The following is a 26,441-nucleotide window of genomic DNA, read 5'->3' on the forward strand; positions in this document are numbered from 1 at the left end:
AATGGGTAGTTAAACTGGTGATGACGAATTACTGGCAGCACAGCAAGGAGGTTCACATCCCAGGTTCTTCTCATGTTGACGTGGGTTTCTTCCGGGTGCTCCGGTTTCCTCCCACTGTCCTGAAGGCATAAAGGTTAGGTGAATTGGTGACTCTAAATTGGCCTTAGTGTGTGCTTGGTGCATGTGTGTGTTCACCCTGCGATAGCCTTGCATCCTTTTGATAGCTGAGATAGGCATCCAGCACCCCCTGTAACCCAACTCTGGATTACGTGGGTTAGAACATAACATGACATGATGATGTAGAATAACCTTCTATCCTTTGATAAAATAGTAAATAAGCTTCTTACCAACATGAAACATAAGAAGGACTTAATGGTGGTTATGGCACACATTTGAAACATTATCATCCTTAAATGAACTGACTCTTTGCTTGCAGTGTTTTAATTTCTTTTACCCACATTTACCTTTTTCAGAAGCTTCAATTTCCAAGAAGAAACGCCTCTGTGTAAAGCCTGTGCCCGCTTCATACGCAGATGTGATCGTTGTGGACATCAAAGTGACGGCGAAGAGCAAAATGATAATCCCACACTACACATGTGTCGGGTAAGGAATCCACAAGGCACATTCTGGCAGCTTCACGCTAGGTTGCTAGTAAAAATAAGGGAATTTCCACCACCATTGCTTTGATGAAGGAGACTTGGGGCCGGTTTATACTTCACACTCAGAATGTTTACATGCACACATCATGGCTGCCATGTGTTCCCAGCATTCTTTTGACACGTCTTCTGAGCGTATTGTAGGAAGTTAGCGCGATACATGCATGAGTTGCAGTACCAGCAAAAATATGGGTGGTGTGTGCATTCAAGTTTTGGTACGTGACAATTGCATCGTTGTTTACTATCAACATGTAATGGCAAGCCGAAGTGCGGCTACAGTAGGATAAATCTGTGTGCTTCAATATTTGATGAATGGTTCGATGCGGTGAAGCAAATCATCAAACTTAAATGCTGACATGAAAATATTCATGATGCTTTTCTTCATCCGTTTCTCACATAGGCAATACAAGCATCGCATATTCCTATTCATAATGACGCGATACATTTAAAGGTCTTGCATCCCATCAGCTGTGTCGCTGTTACTGTCTTTTTGCAAAGAATTTTTATGTCCCTCATGTCAGAACACAGCGAAACTGGATGTTGTTTTCTCCCTGTAATGATTTCTCACACTGCCACCTGGTGGAATCCTCCAGATTTTCTTAAAGTACACATGCAAGAATAGACAGTACACATCAAGTGTATCCCCAGCCTTTTTTTTGTTCTTTATTTCGCCTTATATATATATATTATACAATTTCTCGTATTAGGAATTTGTTAGTTTTTGCATACCCCTTGGGGTCAGAGCACAGGGTCAGCCATTGTACAGCACCCCTGGAGCAATTGAAAGGCCTTCCTCAAGGGCCCAGCAGAGTAGGATCTCTTTTGGCAGTGACGGGGATTCGAACCGGCAACCTTCGGGATACCAATGCAGATCCTTAGCCTCAGAGCCACTACTCCACCCTCTTTACTTGCTAAACATCTGACCCATAGTCACATGTTGTCCTCACATTTGAAGCAGTTTCTGTTTTGTTTATTTTTTTTGGCTCTAAAGCAAGTATTTCCATTTTATTTCTTTAGAGATTTCAATGGGTATGTAATTTGGTGCAAGAAGGAGAGGGTAGCCATTGCAAAACCACTTCCTAAACCTCGTAACATCCATGTGAACATGAAAGACCTGGCCATTGATGGCAACTCCTCATCTATGCAAGAACAAAGCAGGTAAGCAATCTTTTTGGTAGAATTGGACCACTTTAAAGTTAAAATATGCTTGCCATCAAACACATTTCATTTTTAATGCCCAATTTTAATGAAATCATCTAAAATGCTTCAGAGATTATTAGATGCAGTTTCTTTAATGTTACTTTCAACATGGAGAACTGCGACAGGTAAACAAGGAAGACTTCAGTCTTTATATGAGGGACGTTCAAAACATTTCTCTACTTTTTCTTTTTTTTAACTCTACTAGCTGAAATACAAAAATAAAGTGATTTTTTTTTTAATTTTTTGAGAAAAATTGGAACCGGCCAACTCGATTTAATTTGAAAAGCAACAGGGGCGCGGTGGGGCTCAAACATAAAGAATGCTGGCAGTCACCTCCAGTTCGCCCTTTGGTGATCGTTCTGAGTGTCAACTGGATGATAACATGCATACAAGACTGCAAGATCACCCCCCAACCTACCCAGAAGGGGGGTTTAGAGTTGATTTTACTCGACAGTATTTTTAGTCAACCAATGAGAAACCTGTGTACCAAGATTCATGAAAATCGGTCCAGCCGTTCGGAAATGATACACATTGACTTTAATATACTGTATATATATATATATATATATATATATATATATATTGATTATATATATATATATACTGTATATATATATATATATATATATATATATATATATATATATATATATATACAGAGATATATATATACAGAGAGAGAGATTATATATATACTGTACTGGAGATCGTGACCAGGTTCTCTGATGCCGTGAAGCAGCAACACTTGCCATTGCCCCACTTCAACACATGAGAAGTTGTTTTTATTTTATTGAGAGGTTAGGCACTCAAAACTGAACAGTTAAGTCTCAATAAAATAAAGTAATATCCATCCATTATTCAACCCACTATAACCTAACTACAGGGTGACGGGGGTATGCTGGAGCCAATCCCAGCCAACACAGGGTGCAAGGCAGGAAACAAACCCAGAGCAGGGTGCCAGCCCACCGCAGGGCGCACACACACACCAAGCACACACTAGGGACAATTTAGAATTGCCAATGCACCTAACCTATATGTCTTTGGACTGTGGGAGGAAACCAGAGTACCCGGAGGAAACCCACGCAGACACGGGGAGAACATGCAAACTCCACGCAGGACCCGGGAAGTGAACCCGGGTCTCCTAACTGCGAGGCAGCAGTGCTACCCATTGCGCCACCGTGCCGCCCTGTAAAGTAATATTCCTTTGGATATTCTTTAAAATGGAGATTTCTTTTCCTCTCAGAATACCCTGTTTCATTTAGTAAAAACTGGTCCTAACTGCTGGGCTGCTTCACTGTCATAGTTGTTATAGGACATTTATAAACAATAGGTAGATTCTAAATTATAAGTTCTTATTTTGCAGCAATGATTTTGCGCCCACAGCCCCACCGCTGACCAACCGTCGCAGTGGTTTGGACCTTAAAGATCCTATTTACAACACATCTGGGATCTATGGCATTTCCGGTAAGTAAACGTTACTTTTCCGTTTTAGATTTCAGTGCTAGATATCAGTGGAAATATGTTCGCACTGTTTAACGTGTTGTCTCAAGGAATACTCCACCCAAAAATGATATTTTGTTTATGTTGCTTATTCCATGTAGTTTGTAGTGATGGCTGAGAAAAATTTTAAATCTCTTGTATTAGTGGAGAACAGACGTAACAAAGTTTCTGATAGAATAGGACCCAATGGAAACCAATGCTGGACAACAGCAGACAGTATCAAAAATAACAGGGATTACACTTTGAATTCAAGGCCCATCTCTTCCCCTTATTCATTGGTCAAGAATCCTGTCTTCAGTTAAAAAGTGCAACCCCGTGTGAAGGGGCTTCCATGTGTGTGGACTCCTTTCACTTTCTGGAGTTATTTATTTCACAGCACTTTAGCAAAAAATACACACATTTGGCATGTTGTGATCGTACAACTAGATGACTTAAGGTGAAAATTACGTGACTCGGATAATTTTGAACTTTTTTCATAAATGTCTTTGATATTGTTTCCTGCTGTTCAGTGTGGGTAACCATTGGGTTCATTTCTATACAAAAAATTAAACATTTTTCTTAGCCATCACTATAACCTACTTTGGTAAGTATCATCTTCTTCCTCTTCATCTTTTCCCACTTCTTTGTGGGGTGGAAGCACTTGATCAACCTTCTCCGTACAGCCCAGTCCTGCCTTTCCTCCCCAGTCAGGACCTTTTCCTTCAGATCTTCTTTCACTTTATCCATCCACCTCCACTCGCCTTCTCTTCCTCATGCCCTCATTCTTTTGTCCACGTATTCATTGTCGCTCTTCATCACATGTCCATACCACTTCAACCTACTTTGCTGTACTTCGTTGTACCTCTGATTGTCTCATTTCTTATTCAGTCCATTTTTTTGTAAATCCACATTCTTATTTCTGGCAAATTCAAATTCTTGTCCTGCATTTTCTTTACTACACATGTCTCAGCTCCATACATCATCGTTGGTTATACTACTGTCTTACAAACCTGACCTTTACCTTTGACATTAATTTGTCAATCACTCAGTACTCCTGATAACCTTCTTCCTAGTGTTCCATCCCCACTGCACTCTGAGGCTCATCTCTGAATCTAGTTTTCCATTTTGTGCTACCACTGATCCTAGATATTTAAACTTCTCCACTCTTAGCTCTCCCTGCAGGCTACATTCTGAATCCTGATCATCATTAAACCTTGGATGTTCACTCTTCTTCCTATTTATCTTCAACCTTCTCTCTTTCAAAGCCCTTCTCCATTCTTCCAACTTCCTCTTGCCTGATGCTACACAACACAATGTCATGAGCAAAAAAAGCCTGCGCCAGAACTTCTATCCCATGACTCAACACATCCATAACCAGATCAAAGAGGTAAGGACTTCAAGAAGACCCCTAGTGCAGAACCACTCTAACTGGGATCTTGTTTGTTACTCCAGCCTGAGTGCTCACTCCCTCATACATATCCTGGACAAGTCTCGCCCACTTTTCTGGTTCTCCTTTCTCTCTAATGCACCTCCAGACCTCTTAACGTGGTACACCATCATACGTCCTCTCCAAATCGATAAACACCACGTGCAGACCTTTCTGTTTTTTTCTCGATTATTCTCTATCAGTTGTCTCAGTGCAAAGACGGCATCAGTTGTTCCTCTCCCTGGTATAAAACCAGACTGCTCCTTCCCTCTGTGGTGGTCTCTTCCCTAAGCCTTCTCTTTAGACGTCTTTCCCAAATTTTCATTTGCATGTGTGACATCTATTTTATCCCTCTGTAATTTCCACAATCCTGAATGTCACCCTTCTCATTATAAATGGGTTATTACTCTTGGGTAGGTAACATATTGTATACAAGTATAATTGCTGAGTGGAGTACTCATTTAAATGTAATGTTTTTTTGGTTTCTTTCTCTGCCATATGCTTCATGCCTTTCTGCCTTCCGTCTTTTTCAGCCATGGATGGTGTGCCATTTGCTTTGCATCCGAAATTTGAAAGACATTCCAGCAACAGTGTAAGTGCTAAACAAAATGTATTGGCTAGAGCCCTGCATAGTAAGGAATAGCATCTTGTGCTTTTTAATTTTCCCTTTCAAGCAATTAAAATACAAATTATATGTTATTTCTGTTACTGGATAATGTTTTTATTGCTTGTGTTTCATATGAGACTAGCTGTGTAAGGGGTCCTAGAAACAAAAAAAAATAAATAATTGAAGTGTAGAGATGTCGGGTAACTGAAAGTAACGACTCTGGGCGTCTCTCTCCTAGGAGGTTTCGTTTTGCCAATGTGCTCGCTTCACTTTTGTCTTCACTAGGAGGTTTTGTCTTGCTGACATGCTGTCCTCGCTTGCATATCTTCAGAGGTGGAGCCCTTACCCCGACTCCACCTCTTACTTCTGGACTGGACAAATACACACACACACACACACACTTCCACACGTAGACGTTTATATATAAAAAGTTGGATCATTAATGATAATTAAGAACAATCTAAAAGTAAAACCAGTAAATATGTTTGATTGGGTGTTGCATGGCATAAGATCATATAAACCATTAATCTATATTAAAGATTGTCAATCGGTCAGTCATTTTCTAACCCGCTTGGTTATGAACAAGGGTGCGGGGGTTCTGCTGGAGCCTATCCCAGCTACCATAGGGCACAAGACAGGAACAAACCCTGGACAGGGCACCAGTCCATCACAGGGTGAACACACACATAACACGTCCACCCTCAACCACACACCAGGGCCAATTTAGCATCGACAGTCAACCTAACCTGCTTTTCTTTGGACTGTGGGAGGAAGCTGGAGCACCTGGAGGACATGGTGAGAACATGCAAACTCCACTCAGGGATGACCCGGGACCTGAACCTTGGTCTCCTTACTGTGAGGCAGCAGTGCCACCATATTAAAGTTGGTTTACTTAAAAAATTTTGCTATGTGAAATAAAGTAGTGGGCAGCCTTGTGGTGTAGATGTCTATTGCTCCTGCCTCACAAATCCAGTCTTCAGAGTCCAAGTCGAGTATCTGCTCGTTTTTTATGTGGAGTTCACACATTCTCCCCATGTCTGAGTGGGTCCCCACATCCCTAAAACATGGGTTAGGTTAACTGGCAACTGTAAAATTGGCCACATGTGAGCATCTGCTTAAGAGGACCCCCACGATGTTCTTCAGCCTAATGCTGGCAGAGTAATCCCCAGCACCCAGGTGACACTGCATGGGATTAACTGGGTTTGAGAATGTTGTGTACGTGAAATTGAACAATAATCAATTGTCGTTATAGTTTTGGGTGAATATTTTGGACCTCATGAAGCCTTTAAATGTTTTACAAAAGGCCATGATTCCATTGTGTCAGTGTGCATTGACTTTCCTTTTTAAAGGATCACTCCACCCAACACTATATGTTACTTATCCCATGGGATTGGTAGTGATGGCCAAGAAAGAATAATGTCATGTTTTTATGGAGAATAGAGATAACAATGTTTGTGCTAAAATGGTAGGCTATGCTGACCAACGCTGGACAACAGCAAACAATATCAGAAAAACATCCATAAAGAAATCTCATGTGACTTGTGCCACATGTCAAGTCATCCAGTTGTAAGCTTACAACGCGTAAAACGCGGACCTTTTTAGCTAAAATATCATTAATACCTCAGGTAGTACTAGGGTGTTGTACCGTGTTAGCCGTTATGAATGTAGTGAGAAGTCAAGCAAAATGACACCTGTTATTGGGCAACTAAAAAGATTACAATATGCAAGCTTTCAAGGCGACTCAGGGCCCTTCTTCAGGCAAGAACATAAAAGGTGTCGTTTTGCTTGACTTTTCACATCATTAATACCTCAAGAAAATTAAACTAATCCACAAACGGGAAGTTTGTTCATGCGGTGTTATACGTATGAAGTGAAGACCCCTTGTTCTTTAGATAGGAATGAAAAGAAGTAACTCCTGGTAGCTCATACCCTAGAATCGGCCTCTTATCTTGTTTCTAGTACACCTTTTTCTTTTGTGGAATATTGAGACCAAACCTAAACTCAGTATTCCAGATGAGGTCTAAAGAGGGCATTCGACAGCTTAAAAATAAATAACCTGCCATGATATGTGCTCAACACAACGTCGTCACTTAACCTAGTATCTTATTTCACTAAAAAGTCACATCAAAAATATTTTAGCTTACATAAAGTCCTTGAGGCTTCTCATCCATCCGTCCATTTTCCAACCCGCTGAATCCAAACACAGGGTCACGGGGGTCTGCTGGAGCCAATCCCAGCCAACATAGGGCACAAACCAATCGTGGGCAGGGTGCCAACCCACCACAGGACACACTCAAGCACACACCAAGCACACACTAGGGCCAATTTAGAATCACCAATCCACCTAACCTGCATGTCTTTGGACTGTGGGAAGAAACCCACACAGACACGGGGAGAACATGCAAACTCCACGCAGGGAGGACCCAGGAAGTGAACCCAGACGGGTCTCCTAACTGCGAGGCAGCAGCGCTACCACTGCGCCACCGCGCCGCCCCCTTGAGGCTTCTCATCCCATTTAAAAAGGGTGATAAATGTGGAAGCCAAATTTTGTCATCCCACCAACCTCAACATCAAGTCCCATTGTGACACACATCTGGGTGATGCCTCGTAAGCTGAGCCCACACACTCAAAGTGCTCGCAGAGAAGTCCATTTTCATTAATGACAGCTGCAAGTTGCATGGTATTCCCTATAACACTGGGAAAATCAGAATGAACTCCAATCCAGACTGAGCATTTTGTATCTGTGTCTCTCTGTAGCCATGCTAATGTGACAATTACCATCACTTCTCTCACTATAACTATTCCTACTTGCAAGACCTTATAATACAGGGTACCATCTAAAGGATGTCGGAAGGAACAATGTGTATGACACGCAGGCAGTGTGGCGTAGTGGTTAAGGCTTTGGACTTTAAACCCTGAGATTGAAGGTTCAAATCCCACTACTGACACCAGTACCATCAACAAGGCACTTCACAAGGGGCCTCATGTATAAACGGTGCGTACGCACAGAAATGTTGCATAAGAACTTTTCCACGTTCAAATCGCGATGTATAAAACCTACACTTGGCGTAAAGCCACGCACTTTTCCACGGTACCTCATGCCTTGTCGTACGCAAGTTCTCCGCTCGGTTTTGCAAACTGGCGGCACCCAGCGTCAAAGCAGTGCTACTGTTCTTGTGTGATTACACCTTATTTTCCTGACGCGGCTTTATAAATACACTGAAACTAACCGCATATTGTTTATTAGTGTAATGCATCTGATTGTAATTAACTCGTAACAATATAATGGTCCAGGGAACAGCCATAGTATTCCAAATGCCATAACTGCTTTAGCGTTGTTACTCTCACTTCTTCTTCTTCTTCTTCTTCTTTCAGCTCCTCCCGTTAGGAGTTGCCACAGCGGATCATCTTTTTCCATATTACTCTCACTGCACCACTCAGAGTATTTATATCACTGTATCTGAGTGTGAATCACAGCAGCAGCTGATCAGAAAGAGAATTATCGGTATACAGCTAAGGCTTCAAGGACACGCTACCTCAGCCACTGCAAAACGTTTCAAAGCCTCTCCTGTACGGACCTCGCGGTTCAGAAACAGTTTCATCCCAAGAACTTTAAATGCACTTAATCAATTGCACCTTGTAGAACTGTGAGTACTTATAAGTACAATCACCTCACTGTAAACTTGCACTACAGTTATAATATCGCACAACCTGAGCCACTTTATAAAGCGCGATTTACATATGATGACGATATCATTTTTAAGGTGAAATGCAGCAAAATATGTTTATTAAATTATACAGATAAAACTTTAACTTCATTTAAATAATCTATATTCTTCACTGGGAGTGTCTTTAAGGATAGAATAATTAAACATGTACTACAAAGATATTTCAATGTTCTTTAAACGTTTTGAAGAATCGGCGCTAAGCTTACAGATGGCTTAACGTCTATTACAGAGCTGATTGTGTGGCGATCGGTTACTTGGGGAAAGAAAAGCACTGACTGCAGTGACGGCTACACCAATATATATTGAATATAAAACAGAAAGAGAAAATAACAACACAGCAAAAACGCAGCGACAAGTTTCGGCAAAAGTTAAATGCTTGTGTCATGAGCGAGGCGGCTAGTGTCTGCAACATACGTGGCCATCCACCGTGCATAAGATACTTTACTGACATTGGCGGGTGAAGGAGCCACCGATTCTTTCTCTGCCCAGTGCCACCACAAGCCTAGAGCGCCCTGAGTACTGCTGCAATAAATTATTTCATCGAAGTGAAACATGTTTAATAACGTGCTTTAACTCCTATCATCATGAAAATGATATCACGTATACATCTCAGTATTTTAGTTATTCAGAGAGCTGTAATATCACAAATGTAATGGACTCTGTGTCCAGTTGGAGGAAGAGAGCGGTTTAAAAGCAAGTAGTGATTCACACACATAGAGCACATAGAAGATCAAATACAAAACAAAGCATTTAACGTGCTACTTTAATTACGATGTGATTTGAGAAACTGGTTAATTAAACGATTTTAAGATGAAGTTTATGATGTTCTACTTTAATGACAAAATAAACTACGTGATTAAAGTGGAAATGTCGAGATTGAAGTTGACATTTGTGCTTTTTCCCACCGTGTGGCTTTTTTCTCTGTACCCTAATAAGCTTTCATATGACACTCAGACAGTGGGCTTACAACTCTTCTTTTCACGGCGACTTTGATATGTGACTTCTTTTTTATTTCTGGCACTGTGCGATTTTGTGAATGTGAGCTTTCAAGTTTCTCCAACACGCTATGTCACTCGATCAACTTCATTTTGTTGATTATACCACGGTTTATTTGAACAAATAGTATGTTTTTCCTTTGCCTCCACTTGGTATTCGCTGAAATTCTTATGTTTCCCCCCGTGCTTTTCCCATTGTCTTTACACAGAAGGCTGCGCTTAAGGGCGATTTATATTGATTTGCATATTCAAATAGGCGTAATTCTGGGAGGATTTGGGGCGTTGCATAATGCGCGTGCACGAGCGTTAGTTTTCACGCTGATCGGGATTTATGTAGCGGAAGAACGTGGAAGTTGGACTATGCACAGATTCCTGCATCTGGATTTTTCTGTGCGTAAGCACATTTCGGCTTTTGTGCTTACGCCATGTTATAGTGCGAGTTCTACGCACGGCGTTATACACGAGGCCCCTGTTCTCCTCCTTTTGGAAGAACAAAATTGAATGTAACCAGTTGTATCTCAGATGTTGTAAGTTGCATTGGATAAAGTCATCAGTCAAATAAATAATTAGTAATAATTCAAGTGCCTGTTATATCTCAGCTAGGATTCCTCTTCTGGCTGTGATTCAGGTTCATTTTTGACTTGTTAGTTTATGTCCTTAATGTTCATTCTTTATTTTTGGTTTTGTCTATGTTTCTATGTAGCGGGGGTCTGCTGGAGCCAATCCCAGCCAACACAGGGCACAAACCATGTTATGTAGCATGTGTTTTAGGGGTGGTTCCCCAGGAGGCGGGGCCACCTTCCCCCCTAACACAGGCTGCTTAGAAACATAGACAAAACCAAAACTAAAGAATGAACATTAAGTACATAAATTAATGAATCAATCATGAACTTAAATCCCAGCCAGAGGAGCAGCCCTGGCTGAGATATGCATGCACCAAAAAAATGCATAAAATATAACCTTAAAATTCAAAATCTGATGCTTTATATACTGACAAAATATTCATCATGAAAAATACTGTTGTGTAGTTCTGTCACAGATACACAAAAAGCAAATTACTATGCAGAGACAAATAATAATAATTAATAATTCTTTACATTTATATAGCACTTTTCATAGTGAGTGGGAGCCACTTCAACCACCACCAATGTGTAGCACCCATCTGGATGATTTTTGTGCCAGTATGTTCACCTTGCATTAGCTGTAAAAAGGTGAAGGGGTGAGAGAGAGAGAGACAGTTAGAAACAGGGGATGATTTGGGGGCCAGAATGACTTGGCCAGGGAGGATATCTTAGCCATGACATCAGGATACTCCCTGCTCTTTATGAAAGGATGCACAAAGATCTTTTATGACCACAGAGAGCGGGGACCTTGGTTTTGACAGACAGCACGGTGTCCCTATCACTGCACTGGGGCATTGGAATCTCCATTCAGACCACAGGATAAGCGCCCCCCCTGCTGGTCTCGCCAATACCTCTTCCAGCAGCAACTTAAGCTTGCCCAAGATGGCGTCCCTTCCAAGCACTGGCTGGGCAAAAACATGCTAAGCCAAAGGTGGATGACCTCTTCTGAAGTGCAGGTGGGATGGGTGCTGGCATACAAAGAAGGAGCTGACCCCCTGATCATGACAGTAAAGCAAATTAAAATGATGTCTAACTTGGAACGGGTGAATGAGAATGAATTAGAGTTGTCTCCCCAGGATTCCAGAAACTGATTAACTCTGCACTTTTGTGAATATCTGAGGAAAGGTCTTTAACCATTTAAGGATGTATCATCTTGACGAGTAACTTGTATTCATTTTTAATCTATTTTTTTTTTTTGCAGGTGGCCGTTTCCAACTTGAACATGCAAATCAAATCTCTTGTTGACATTGAAAATGAGGTGAGAGTACGCTTTCGGGTATTGTTATAAATTTTGTTGTTTTGGACTTTTTCCTAATAGCGTGGGTCTTAATGGGAGCTTCAGATTAAATCCATTTCATTTTTCTAACCCGCTGAATCCGAATACAGGGTCACGGGGGTCTGCTGGAGCCAATCCCAGCCAACACAGGGCACAAGGCAGGAACCAATCCTGAGCAGGGTGCCAACCTACCGCAGGACACACACAAGCACACCCACACGCCAATCACACACTAGGGCCAATTCAGAATCGCCAATCCACCTAACCTGCATGTCTTTGGACAGATTAAATCCTAATTTGCTAATCTTGTAATCTCAAGAACTGCTTATGTTCCATCATTTTTGTTGCTACTCCATAACACTCAGTTGCCAGTTACTGGAAAAAATGACTGAGTGAGGAATGGTTGGAACAAAAATCTGCAGCCTTTTGGGGTTCCACAGCACTGAACATTAAAATCCACTGAAGTTACACATAAAGTCTTGTGGGTAGGACAGGGCAGTTTAAAAGTGTAGCTTAACGCACGGGTGTCGCACTCCAGTTCTGGAGGGCCGCAGTGGCTGAAGGTTTTCATTCTAACCACCTTCTTAATTAGTGACCAGTTTTTGCTGCCGATTAATTTATTCTGCCTTAGTTTTATTTAACTCAACTCAGGCCCCCGAGTTGTCTCTTTTTCCTTTATTAGAAGCCAAACAACAATGAGACACAAAATAAGCCGTCACATAATCAGCTAAACCTGTGTCCATCACACAGTATCTGAAAATAAAGAAAAGTGATGGTCCCGATAAGGTTGATCTCTCTGGTTTCCGAAACATGTTGACGGTGTTCCTAGAAAAAACAAAAAGTTTTAGAAATGTCTGCTGTGGCAGAATGAGAGCATCAACAAGCTGTGGAATTAAATAATGAGTTTAATTAGCAGCAAGAATCAGCTTCTCATTAAGAGATTGGTTGGAGTTTGTAGGCCCAATTCAGCTGCTCATCTGTTGGCTCGTTTCACATCTCATTTCTGTTTGGCTGTCATTTAATGAAGAAAGGAATAAATTCAGAGGACTGAATCCTTAAAAACAGGGCTATTAAAATGAAGGGAAAAGAAGTTAATTAGCAGTGAAAACTGGTCACTGATTAAGTAAAGGGTTAGAATGAAAATCTGCAGCCACTTTGGCCCACCAGGCCCAGAGTTCGACACCCCTGGCTTAGCACAACCGTTGCTAAAGAAAACCTGTCGAGTGTTAAGAACTCGGAGACCCATGGCAAAAATAAAAAAGATACACTTCTGGTTGTAAGTTTTTCAGTTTATTTTTTCAAATGAAAATCGGTTGAAATGCAATGAATGACATAAAAATGGTGAAAAGGTAAGCAGTCAACTGCCAGAGGCCTTAAATTTAAAGTTCAGGTTAGTAAAAATGGGGGAAAAAAGGAAATTTCAGAATATTACAATTGGGCCTTCTTCGGGGAACAACGAATATGTTACAACCTACAGATATTCTGCAGCGATTCAAGTAAATGAACCCTGGCAAGGTGAAGCAAACAATTTGCACAGGTGTCCCTACTTCTGTTGATTACTTAAAAAAATCCTGCTGTCTGTCTTAAAGAGTACTACTTGGACAATATTCCAGTGATAATGGCAAGAAAATGGCAATTAACAAAATGAAATGAGACAGAGCATTATTACCCTTAGAAGTGTAGGCCTTTCATTTAGAGAAACTGCAAAAAAATATCAAAGTGTCGGTGAGTCCAGTGGTGTCCTACACAACCCAAAGGCAACTGGAAACTGATAGAAACTCTGATAGGAAGAGATCTGGAAGAGCCCAAGTCACAAGCCAATCGGAAGACAAGTTTCTGAGGGTCACCAGCTTCGTGCCTCACAGCACAACAGCTTAACAGTGCAGGTCAACAAAAGCAAATCTCAGTTTGTACTGTGAAGAGGAGACTTTGCGCTACAGAAGTGGCAGGAAGAAAGCCATTTGTTAAAGGACAAAATAGGGCCATGAAATACCGGCTGTGGGCAACTGTAAACTGAATAAACTCTTGTGGGCCGATGAATCCAAATTTGAAATGTTCAGTTCATCACGCAGGGGGTTTGTACGCCATCGAGTTGGTGACAGGATAGTCCCTCAGTTCAGTGTGTGACACCAACTGTCACACATGGAGGAGGACGTGTGATGGTCTGGGGTTCTTTTGCTGAGAGCAGAGTCGGTGCCTTGACTGGCATTCTGAATCAAAAGGGTCACCACAGCATTTTGCAGCACCACGCGATACCTTCTAGTCTGCATCTAGTAGGTCAGGACAGCAAGACAATGACCCAAAACATACCTCCAGGATACAAGGTCTGACAATTAAGTTTGCAAACTCATCCTAGAAAAAAATTGCTGAATATCACTACGGTCACCTTCAAAGTACTCCCCTTGGGAAGCTGTGCACCGACGCCAGTGCCTAGTCCACCCTTCAAAGCAAATTTGGATGTTTTTTTCCTGGGGTGGCCATCAGAGCTGTCGTCGTATTATACTTGATGTCCAGAATGTCATTAAAATGTCTTACTTTTAATACTTCCTTTATCTTCGGGTAAAGAAAAAGTCATTGGGGGCCAGATCAGGTAAGTAGGGAGGGTGTTCCAGTACAGTTATTTGTTTACTGGCTAAAAACTCCCTCACAGACGGCGCCATGTGAGCTGGCATTTGTTCGTTGTTCTATTGCAAACTCCGACATTCTCGCGACAGCACACAAGAACACGCAACAACAATAATGAACGTCACTCAGCAAGACACTGCCACACGTCAACATAAACACAGCTGTGTGACAGTGACATACCAAGGTTATGAAACCTTACCGAGCTGTTTGTACAACGTAAGTGCACGGTGGCAAGTTTACAAACTTAATTGTCAGAACTCGTATGTCAGAATTCTGTTAAAAGAACAAGAAGGTACACTTTAAAATCTCCCCTCCGTTGAGTTAGCTTGGGATGAACTGGACAGAAGGATGAAAGGAAAGCAACTGACAAGTGCAACACATTGGTGGGGACTTCTGCAGCAGTGCTGGGAGATCTTTCTGACCAATATTTGATTTCCCGTATAGAACGAATGCCACGTATGTGTTTGGATGTTATATCAGCAGAAGGCACAGCTACTTAGATGAATCAAAAATTTGAAAAACATTTTGCACTCTTAATGATTCCTTGACTTATTTTTATTTTTTACTAGCCGTCCCCCACGGCTCCACACATGTAGTAGTGAAACAGGACAGTGAGGAGGGCCTTATCCGGCTCCCCACCCCTGACTTCATGCTTCGCTCTCCCCTCGGCCCGCAGCCTCTGTCTCAGATAAGAAAATTGTAAAGGGTTCACAAACTTTCAAGCACAATTGTGTGTATATTATAATAATAATTCTATATATATATACACACAGTACAGGCCAAACGTTTGGACCCACCTCCTCATTCAATGTGTTTTCTTTATTTTCATGACCGTTTCCAGCACTCCATCACTCTCCTTCTTGGTCAAATAGCCCTTTCACAGCCTGGAGGTGTGTTTGGGGTCCTTGTCCTGTTGAAAAATAAATGATCGTCCAACTAACCTGACTTCTGCACAACACAACTGCTGGTCCCAACCCCATTGATAAAGCAAGAAATTCCACTAAATACCCTGATAAGGCCCACCTGTGAAGTGAAAACCATTTCAGGTGACTACCTGTTGAAGCTCATCGAGAGAATGGCAAGAGTGTGCAAAGCAGTAATCAGAGCAAAGGGTGGCTATTTTGAAGAAACTAGAATATAAAACATGTTTTCAGTTATTTCACCTTTTTATGTTAAGTACATAACTCCACGTGTTCATTCATAGTGTTGATGCCTTCAGTGAGAATCTACCAATGTAAATGGTCATGAAAATAAAGAAAACACATTGAATGAGGAGGTGTGTCCAAACTTTTGACCTGTACTGTGTGTGTGTGTGTATATATATATATATATATATATATATATATATATATATATATATATATAATATATCTACACTGACCTAAAGGATTATTAGGACCACCATACTAATACGGTGTTTGACCCCCTTTCGCCTTCAGCACTGCCTTAATTCTACGTGGCATTGATTCAACAAGGTGCTGAAAGCATTCTTTAGAAATGTTGGCCCATATTGATAGGATAGCATCTTGCAGTTGATGGAGATTTGTGGGATGCACATCCAGGGCACGAAGCTCCCGTTCCACCACATCCCAAAGATGCTCTATTGGGTTGAGATCTGGTGAGTGTGGGGGCCATTTTAGTACAGTGAACTCATTGTCATGTTCAAGAAACCAATTTGAAATGATTCAAGCTTTGTGACATGGTGCATTATCCTGCTGGAAGTAGCCACCAGAGGATGGGTACATGGTGGTCATGAAGGGATGGACATGGCTAGAAACAATGCTCAGGTAGCCCATGGCATTTAAACGATGCCCAATTGGCACTAAGGGGCCTAAAGTGTGCCAAGAAAACATCCCCCACACCATTACACCACCACCACCAGCCTGCACAGTGGTAACAAGGCATGATGGATCCATGTTCTCATTCTGTTTACGCCAAATTCTGACTCCACCATTTGAATGTCTCAACAGAAATCGAGACTCATCAGACCAGGCAACATTTTTCCAGTCTTCAACTGTCCAATTTTGGTGATCTCGTGCAAATTGTAGCCTCTTTTTCCTATTTGTAGTGGAGATGAGTGGTACCCGGTGGGGTCTTCTGCTGTTGTAGCCCATCCACCTCAAGGCTGTGCGTGTTGTGGCTTCACAAATGCTTTGCTACATATCTCAATTGTAACGAGTGGTTATTTCAGTCAAAGTTGCTCTTCTATCAGCTTGAATCAGTCGGCTCATTCATTCTCCTCTGACCTCTAGCATCAACAAGGCATTTTCGCCCACAGGACTGCCGCATACTGGATGTTTTTCCCTTTTCACACCATTCTTTGAAAACCCTAGAAATGGTTGCGCGTGAAAATCCCAGTAACCGAGCAGATTGTGAAATACTCAGACCGGCCCGTCTGGCACCAACAACCATGCCACGCTCCAAATTGCTTAAATCACCTTTCTTTGCCATTCTGACATTCAGTTTGGAGTTCAGGAGATTGTCTTGACCAGGACCACACCCCTAAATGCATTGAAGCAACTGCCATGTGATTGGTTGATTAGATAATTGCATTCATGAGAAATTGAACAGGTGTTCCTAATAATCCTTTAGGTGAGTGTATGTGTGTGTATATATATATATATATATAGTATATTGTATATTGTCATCCCATTGATTGAAAACACCGGACTCGAATTTCACCTTCAAACTAACTGATCATCTGTGAAGTTCACATACTTTTGCCACTCACAAATATGTAATATTCGATCATTTTCCTCAATAAATAAATGACCAAGTATAATATTTTTGTCTCATTTGTTTAACTGGTTTCTCTTTATCTACTTTTAGGACTTGAGTGAAAATCTGATGATGTTTTAGGTCATATTTATGCAGAAATATAGAAGATTCTAAAGGGTTCATAAACTTTCAAAAACAACTGTATATAAAAGATTTGTCATTGTTTACTTGTTCTATGCCTTGATTTCATGAAACATTGAAGACATTAGAACTGAAAAGGCTGAGGTGCTCTAAAACCTTTGACCGGTGGTGTATAAGATTTGCCTTTGAACTGCTGAGTTGTTTGTTAGGTCCTCTCGCAGACCAATGGACAATACCAAGTGCTCCTGCTGGTGCCATTTTTCTCATAACTCTGTCTTTCATCCTATAGTACGACTACAGTTTTGTGGTGGAGAAGACGGCAGCTGGTGGTTCTGTGGTCAGAAGCATGGTGGAGTCCTCCTGAAGGTGCTCTAGCACACTGCCTCAATGCCTGGTGACAAATGTCCGTCAGAGGTGTGTTTAGTCCCTTTTCCTGCTCTTCAAGACGATGGAGTTTCAGTAGCACTAGTTGCCAAGCTTGATACTTGGTACATTTTGTGAAGTAATTTATTTAGCTTCCCTATTTGTGTTTTTACTCAACATCTACAATTTCTGAACATCCTTCACACATCCCTTGACAATATGATATTGGCAAACGTTGACATTTGTAGAAGCCAGGGGTGGAACCATAATGGGCCTTAACTAGCGTCTGCATCCTGGTGCCATGCCTGGCTGGGAGAATGCAAATACGTGGCGTGGTGCAAACATTCGTCATGCCCAGCGTGAAGAGTACTGTATTCCCTCCGAGGCTCCAGCCCAGGGTGACGCCGTCCACTTCGTTACTCTCTGACCCTGAAGGACACTCGGATCAACCTCACTGAGTGGATAGCTTTGACGTGCACGTGAAATGACCGTCCGTGTTCCACCTGATCTCGAAGGCTAAATATCCTTTATATAATAAAATGTCCAGCAGCAATTTCATACAGAGGTAGAGGTTTTTGTAGAAATTATGATAATATTTTTAAACAATTTTTACTGTGTGTCTGGTTTGAGGCCTATGTTAGGCCAAAGACATAAAACTGTAAAGGGACACGGGGATAACAAACGTGGAGAACTGTCTGCTAAGCTTTAACATTATGTTTATTTAAATAAACTGTATCACTCTGTTAATTACCTTACCAAATGTGGAAAGAAATAAAGTTTTGAATTTTTAAAACCAAACAAAGTCTCCCTAAAACCGTTTTACACAGTAGAACAACGAGTGGCCTTCTGTCCAGCACTTACTGTATTGCGAGTCTCTTAAAATTAAATTGTTTCTGCTTGTAGGTGCAGGACGTGAAAGCGAACGTAATTAACCTCCTTAGCGTTTCTCAGAAAAAAAGTGTTAAAAAAAAGCGTTGCATTCTTTGGCTAGAAAAATGTCATCTTTCTATTGTAAAACGTACAAAAGCCAGAAGTGTAGAAAGTATAACGGTGATACATCTATCCATCCATTTTCCAACTCGCTGAATCCGAACACAGGGTCACGGGGGTCTGCTGGAGCCAATCCCAGCCAACACAGGGCACAAGGCAGGAACCAATCCAGGGCAGGGTGCCAACCCACCGCAGATAACAGTGATACAAATAATAATAATAAATAATGAACAATAATAATATGAACAGCATACTGCACATGTGCGAGTGACGCGTGTCATTTTTGGATTCTCGTCACTTGCACTTACCACGCCTATCAAGAGTGTGCAACACCCGGGCCACTGAAAAACATTTTCTACGAGACGCCATTATGTTATTTTGAAGACACGCCTACATCGTTGCTATGGTAACACTCGGGCCTGACACTCACACAAGACGTGCCTATGCCGTTGCCCGAGTAACGCTTGGCACCAGCTGTGTTGGCACTTTTCCAGCCCGAGTAATTCTCGGGTCTTACATGAGATGTGTGTTATGAATGAGTAGCGCTTGGCACTAACGCTGTTGGCACTTTTCCAGCCTGGTGGTCTTATACGAGACATGTTTATACCGATACCCGAGTAACGCTCGGCACCAGCTCTGTTGGCACTTTTCCAGCCCGAGTAATTCTTGGGTCTTACGCAAAATGCGTCTATGCCATTGCCTGAGTAATGCTTGGCACTACTGCTGTTGGCACTTTACCAGCCCTGTGGTCTTACATGAGACATGTCTATACTGAGGCCCGAGTGACACTTGGGACTAACGCTTTTAGCACTGTTTTCACAGCCTGAGTGACCCTCGGCTCTAACGCTAAGGAGGTTAATAAAAAGTGTTTCGCTATTATAGTAGATAAAGTTTATCCTGGGCAAAAATAACAGCATTTGAATCATTAGACCGATTGTCATTCCAGGTTGACCTTTCTCTGCAGGGTGGCTGGACTCTCCCTTAGAGATAGCAGGAGAGGTGCAGACATCCAGGAAAGGCTTGGCAGCCAACCTCTGACCCTCCACATCAAGACGAGTCAATTGACGTGGTTTGGGCATCTGACGCAGACGCGTCCCTGTGGAGGTTTTACAGGCACCACCAGCTGGGAGGAGACCCTGGGGCTCACTGGGAGGAGTATGTCACCCAGGTGGGCTGGAGCCCCTTTGTATGCCACAGTATGACTTGGCAAGTGTGGCTGGAGAAAAGGTGCTGCTAAGACTGTTGCCCCCGTGACCTGGCATCTGATAAGCTGTGGAAAATGAATGAATGAATGATATTCCAGGTAACCCGACCCTGAAATTTCCGTGTCAATCACATTTACTTCCCATGTTATTGACAGGCAGAAACTGTCAAATGGATGCTTGATGACCTTAAACCCCGCCCCAAATTATGATTTATGAAATGTGTGAAAATATGAATTATGAAATGGGATGTATGAAATATAGTCCCATCCCAAAAATATGAATTCTGAAATTTACCCCACCCCAAATTATAAGAAATCTATAGCATTACCCCCAAATTATAAATTATGATAATTATGCCCCCGTCCTGATACGTAATATCATTGTAAAAATGCCAGATTCAAAACTAATAATAGGAGCCTCATTTAAAAAAGACACTTCTCTTGCTTGTAATAAAGAGCCAAATAATTGTGCACTTTATTAAAATAATTTGAACAGTGCCCATCGTTAATATCAAAATATACAAAGGCCGTAAGCAACGTAAATGTAATGGTTTCATAAATCATAATTTGGGGCGGGATTTACACTGTGCGCACAATTATTAGGCAAGTGAGTATTTTGACCATATCATCATTTTTATGTGTACACAGGGTGGTCCAGATCTAATTATGCAGATCCCGATCGTCTGGATGACTTTTATTTTTGCGCGGATGATTCCAGTTCGGCGCGAAGACGATTCTTCATGTCGTCAGTTCGCACACTTCTCGATGGTCCGGGATTTTTCGGGTGATTTTTATGTAATGAACGTATTTGAATTTCCCCTTGGGATTAATAAAGTATCTATCTATCATATAGTGCCTTTCTATCTATCTATCTATCTAATAAGTTATAGCGTAATGAAAATTGCATAATTAGATCAGGACCACCCTATATATTCCAATTCCAAACTGTATAAACTTGGATGCTTATTGGATTTAAGGATGTCAGGTGATATGTATTTGTGTAATGAGGGAGGGCGTGGCCTAAAGAGACCAACACTCTATATCAAGGTGTGCAGACTCTGAAAAGTCAAAAATTGTAAAAAGTCGTTCAGAGGGATGCTAAGATATTTAAATCCTGTTGACTATTTGCAGCAAAACATTTGACGGTTCTGTGATCACGCCCCAATATCTTCGCAAGAAACGTGTCGAGAAAAAAAGACGCAAATTAGCTGCCAAGGATTTGAGAAGAATCAAACGTGAAGCTGCCAGGAACCCGTTATCCTCCAGTGCTGTCCTATTCCAGAACTGCAACCTACCTGGAGTGCCCAGAAGTACAAGGTGTCCAGTGCTCAGAGACATGGCCAAGGTAAGGAGGGCTGAAACTCGACCACCACTGAACAAGAAACATAACCATCATAACGCATAAAACACAACACCAGCTCTTTAGCCAAGAAAGCCCAGCGGCAGCTCTACTTCCTGCGTAGGCTGAGAAAAGCTCATCTTCCACCAGCTACTCTAACAACACTCTACAGAGGAACCATAGAGAGCATCCTGAGCAATGGAATCGCGGTCTGGTTTGGAAATTGAACAGTCGGGGATGGTAAAGCCCTACAACAGATAGTGAAGACAGCTGAGAAGATCATCGGTGTCTCTCTTCCTTCCATCCATCATGGACATTTACACCACACGCTGCATCCGCAAAGCCACCAGCAGTGTGAATGACCCAACACACCCTGCACACGCACTGTTTACACTCCTGCCATTTCGTAAAAAGGTACAGAAGCATTCAAGTCCTCACCACCAGAATGTGTCACAGTTTTTACCCACAAGCAGTCGGACTCCTGAACACTCATGGACCGGACTGATCTGATCTGATAGATGTGCAACACTGCAGAGCAGAAGACATTTGACTCACATGCACCTTGTCATACATTACGTGTCTTTATGTCATGTGTCGTGGAGTCTTCGTTGTCCTCTGTTCTATGTAGCACCCTGGTCCTGGAGGAACGTTGTTTCGTTTCACTGTATGCTGCACTGCTGTATATGGATGAAATGACAATAAATACTCTTGAACTTGAATAAGTTGAAACGTCAAGACTGAGCCAAGAAATCTCTGAAGACAGATTTTTTCTAAGGTTTTATGGACTGATGAGATGAGAGTGACTGTTGATGGACCAGATGGATGGGCCCGTGGATCAGTAACGGGCACAGAGCTCCACTTTGACTCAGATGCCAGCAAGGTGGAGGTGGGGTACTGGTATGGGCTGGTATTTTTAAAGATGAGCTAGTTGGACCTTTTCGCATTGAAGATGAACTCCAAATCAACTCCCAAACCTACTGCCAGTTTTTAGAAGACACTTTCTTCAAACAGTGATACAGGAAGAAGTCAGCATCTCTCAAGAGGACCTTGATTTGTATGTAGACCAATGCTCCATCACTTTCATCAAAGTACCCCACAGCATGGCTATCCAGTAAAGGCCTTAAAGATGAAAGAACAATGACATGGCTCCCCTTCCTCTCCTGACCTAAACCCTATTGAGAACTTGTGGGCCCTTCTTAAACAGGAGATTTACGGGGAAGGAAAACAGTCCACCTCTCTGAAGAGCGTCTGGGGGGCTGTGGTCACTGCTCCACAAAAAGTTGATCGTCAACAGATAACCCTAACCCATCCCCTGACCCAATTCTGAACTTAACCTCACTGGAGAGGTAACCCTGATGTTAATCAGTAGATGGGGCCTTTCCGCTGAGAGAGAGGGATTTTGAGGTAGGGGCCCTGATGTTAAATAGAAGAAGTGGGCAGTTGGATAGTGGAGAGGGTTAGTTGAGGGTTGTACTTGACCGCCTGGCCCTCCCCAAGCTCTAAACTTAACCCCTATGGGGTAGGGCCCTGAGGTTACATTAGTATATTGGACAACAGGGTATGGTGGAAGAAGGGAGTGAGAGGGGTTGTACAATGTTATTTAATTGTTGTAGGGGAGGAATATATAAAGGAATAGGAGGGACAAAATTTGGAAGGGATTTAAGTCAGGGAAATAAGAAAGGTCAGAAATATAATTGATACACCCAATCAAGAATAATTTTTAATATGATCTGTTGAGCTTTAGTGTACTGTTCTTTAGAATATCAAAAGAATACTGTTAATGAGAGGCTAATGAATGATTGATTGAAAATTAATTTGAAAGTATTATAGGGCAATGGTTCGGAGAAACGGCCAAAATAAAAACATTTTTTAAAATAATTATGTAAATCTTTTTGGAGCTTATTAATAATCGTATGGTGAGGTAATTAGGAGGATAGTGAGGGAGTAATTAGTAGATCATGTATAAATTATAGATAGATTGAATGATCCTAATAAAACAAAAATTATTTTTTATAACCGGAGCAGTGTACCCATGTATTGCCGTAAGGCTTTTATCCCCTACCCCAACCCTAACCCTGACAGACTCCATGAATGGAAGGCTTATGACTGTTACTGAAAAGAAGGGGGGGCTACATTGGGCGCGGATTTTTATTTATTTTTTTTTTAAATGTCAGAAATATTTATTTGTAAATTTTGAGTTGTTTATTATTCTCACTGCAACATGAAAATAAACTGGGAGATCGGGAATATTTTCATTTTTCCTTTAGTTGTGTAATAATTCTGCACACTAATAGTTAGAGGACAGGAAGACATGGAAGATGATGATCCGCTGTGGTAACCCCTAACGGGAGCAGCCGAAAGAAGAAGAAGAAAAGCTGCCTAATAATTGTGCGCACATATGTATTCCCCTGATGATGTTCACACTCACTTTTCCGTTGTGAAACATTCAGGTTTATTAACATTTTGGATTGACTGATAGCACTGTGTTTGTTCCATATTAAAATGACTCCTCAAAAATACAACTTGCCTAATAATTTGTGCACACAGTGTAAGGTCGTCGATCATCCATCTGACGGTTTCTGTCTGACATTACAGCAGGATGTTTAATTTTGATAAACGACCGGATCGTCTCTGTAGAGCAGTGAGTGACGATGTTCTGCTGTTTGTGTCCCTCGACAGCCACTGTAGTTCAGGAAGCAGGAGTGGCGCCCGCCAGGTGGTATCGGGTAAAGTTTAGATGTGCGTGCAGATTGATTTGTTAGTGGAGTACAATAAACTGTTTGATAACCTTCAATAACGGAGACGACTCGTCAGTAACAAAGTCTCATCGCAGTGCAGTGAGCGAAGGTAATTGAACGTACATTTAGATGGCATGGCAGAAGGATTTTGTAGATCTGAACCGCTTGTGTTTGATGGCCTTGGGATTAATAAAGTATCTGTCTATCTATTATATAGTGCCTTTCCTATCTATCTGTCTATCTATTATATAGTGCCTTTCCTATCTATCTATCTGTCTATCTATTATATAGTGCCTTTCCTATCTAGATAGATAGATACTTTATTAATCCCAAGGGGAGATTCCCATACTCCAGCAGCAGCATACTGATAAAAAACAATATTAAATTAAAGAGTGATAACAATGGCGGTATAACAGACAATAACTTTGTATAATGTTAACGTTTACCCCCCCTGGGTGGAATTGAAGAGTCGCATAGTGTGGGGTCTCCTCAGTCTGTCAGTGGAGCAGGATGGTGACAGCAGTCTGTCTCTGAAGCTGCTCCTCTGTCTGGAGATGATCCTGTTCAGTCGATGCAGTGGATTCTCCATGATTGACAGGAGCCTGCTCAGTGCCCGTCACTCTGCCATGGATGTCAAACTGTCCAGCTCCGTGCCTACAATAGAGCCTGCCTTCTTCACCAGTTTGTCCAGGCGTGAGGCGTCCCTCTTCTTTATGCTGCCTCCCCAGCACACCACCGTAGAAGAGGGCGCTCACCACAACCGTCTGGTAGAACATCTGCAGTATCTTATTACAGATGTTGAAGGACGCCAGCCTTCTAATGAAGTATAGTCTGCTCTGACCTTTCTTACATAGAGCATCAGTATTGGCAGTCCAGTCCATTTTATCATCCAGCTGCTCTCCCAGGTATTTATAGGTCTGTACCCTCTGCAGAGTCACCTCTGATGATCACGGGGTCCATGAGGAGCCTGGGCCTCCTAAAATCCACCACCAGCTCCTTGGTTTTGCTGGTGTTCAGTTGTAGGTGGTTTGAGTCGCACCATTTAACAAAGTCCTTGATTAGCTTCCTGTACTCCTCCTCCTGCCCACTCCTGATGCAGCCCACCATAGCAATGTCATCAGTGAACTTTTCCACGTGGCAGGACTCGGAGTTGCATTAGAAGTCCGATGTATGTTGGCTGAACAGGACTGGAGAAAGTCCAGTCCCCTGCGGCGCTCCTGTGCTGCTGACCACAATGTCAGATCTGCAGTTTCCAAGACACACATACTGAGGTCTGTCTGTAAGATAGTCCACGATCCATACCACCAGGTGTGAGTCTACTCCCATCTCTGTCAGCTTGTCCCTGAGGAGCAGAGGTTGGATGGTGTTGAAGGTGCTAGAGAAGTCCAGAAACAGAATTCTTACAGCCCCACTGACTCTGTCCAAGTGGGAGAGGGATTGGTGTAGCATGTAGATGATGGCATCCTCCGCTCTCACCTTCTTCTGGTATGCAAACTGCAGAGGGTCGAGGGCGTGGCGGACCTGTGGCCTCAGGTGGTGAAGCAGCAGCCGCTCCATGGTCTTCATCACATGTGACGTCAGAACGACAGGCCGGAAGTCATTCAGCTCACTAGGACGTGATACCTTTGGGACTGGCGTGATACAAGATGTTTTCCAAAGCCTCAGGACTTTCCCCTGTTCCAGGCTCAGGTTGAAGATGTACTGTAGAGGACTCCCCAGCTCCAATGCACAGGCCTTCAGCAGTCGTGGCGATACACCATCTGGACCCGCTGCTTTGCTGGCACTCTATTACACAGTGACTTATCTATCTATCAATGTCACAGAGAACTGGCGTGTGTTTGAACAAGATGATGACACGAGGGGAGTCAAAAAGATCCGCACTCAAGTTATATTAAAACGTCTGTTGGCCGCACCGACTTATCAGCGCTCTCCATACGAGGTCCCCGTCTCTCCAGTCACTGCTGTGCGGGTGTCGAACGGGTTACGTCAGATCATTTGTAACTGCGGTCCGAGATCAGTGGCTGCCCCACTTGTGATTTGCACGAAAGAAGAGTAACGTGCAGCGATTCGTTTTTTGTGGTCTGAGGGGGTTGCCTGGTGTCGATATTTTTATCGAAGACTTTGTGCACAAGTATGGAGAAATTGTTTTGTCGCAAAGAAGTGTGGATGAGAAGTTCAAGGAAGGTTGCACAAGTGTCAGCCATGAAGAAGGAGCCGGATGCCCGTCCACGTCCGCAGCGGATGACAACATTGAGCGCGCCAGTGAAATGATTCTGTTGAGTAGACGAGTGCCAGTAGCTGACGTGGCAAATCATTTGCAAATCCGTCATTGG

The 26,441-nt window shown here is 42.4% G+C and overlaps 1 protein-coding gene across 1 annotated transcript in view; it reads left to right on the forward strand.

The window, feature by feature from the left end:
• Positions 1–18,592, forward strand: part of mvb12a (multivesicular body subunit 12A) — a 36,077-nt gene extending 17,485 nt beyond the window's left edge. Inside the window, exons 5-10 of the mRNA XM_039770406.1 lie at positions 474–603; positions 1,674–1,814; positions 3,220–3,320; positions 5,295–5,353; positions 11,916–11,972; positions 17,764–18,592. Of these exons, the coding sequence (XP_039626340.1) occupies positions 474–603; positions 1,674–1,814; positions 3,220–3,320; positions 5,295–5,353; positions 11,916–11,972; positions 17,764–17,838 (563 nt within the window). The 3' untranslated portion in view covers positions 17,839–18,592. The remainder of the gene's footprint in view (positions 1–473; positions 604–1,673; positions 1,815–3,219; positions 3,321–5,294; positions 5,354–11,915; positions 11,973–17,763) is intronic.
• Positions 18,593–26,441: the final 7,849 nt, after the last annotated feature.

The sequence above is a fragment of the Polypterus senegalus genome, chromosome 12 (genome assembly GCF_016835505.1).
Source record: "Polypterus senegalus isolate Bchr_013 chromosome 12, ASM1683550v1, whole genome shotgun sequence".
Classification (NCBI taxonomy): domain Eukaryota; kingdom Metazoa; phylum Chordata; class Cladistia; order Polypteriformes; family Polypteridae; genus Polypterus; species Polypterus senegalus.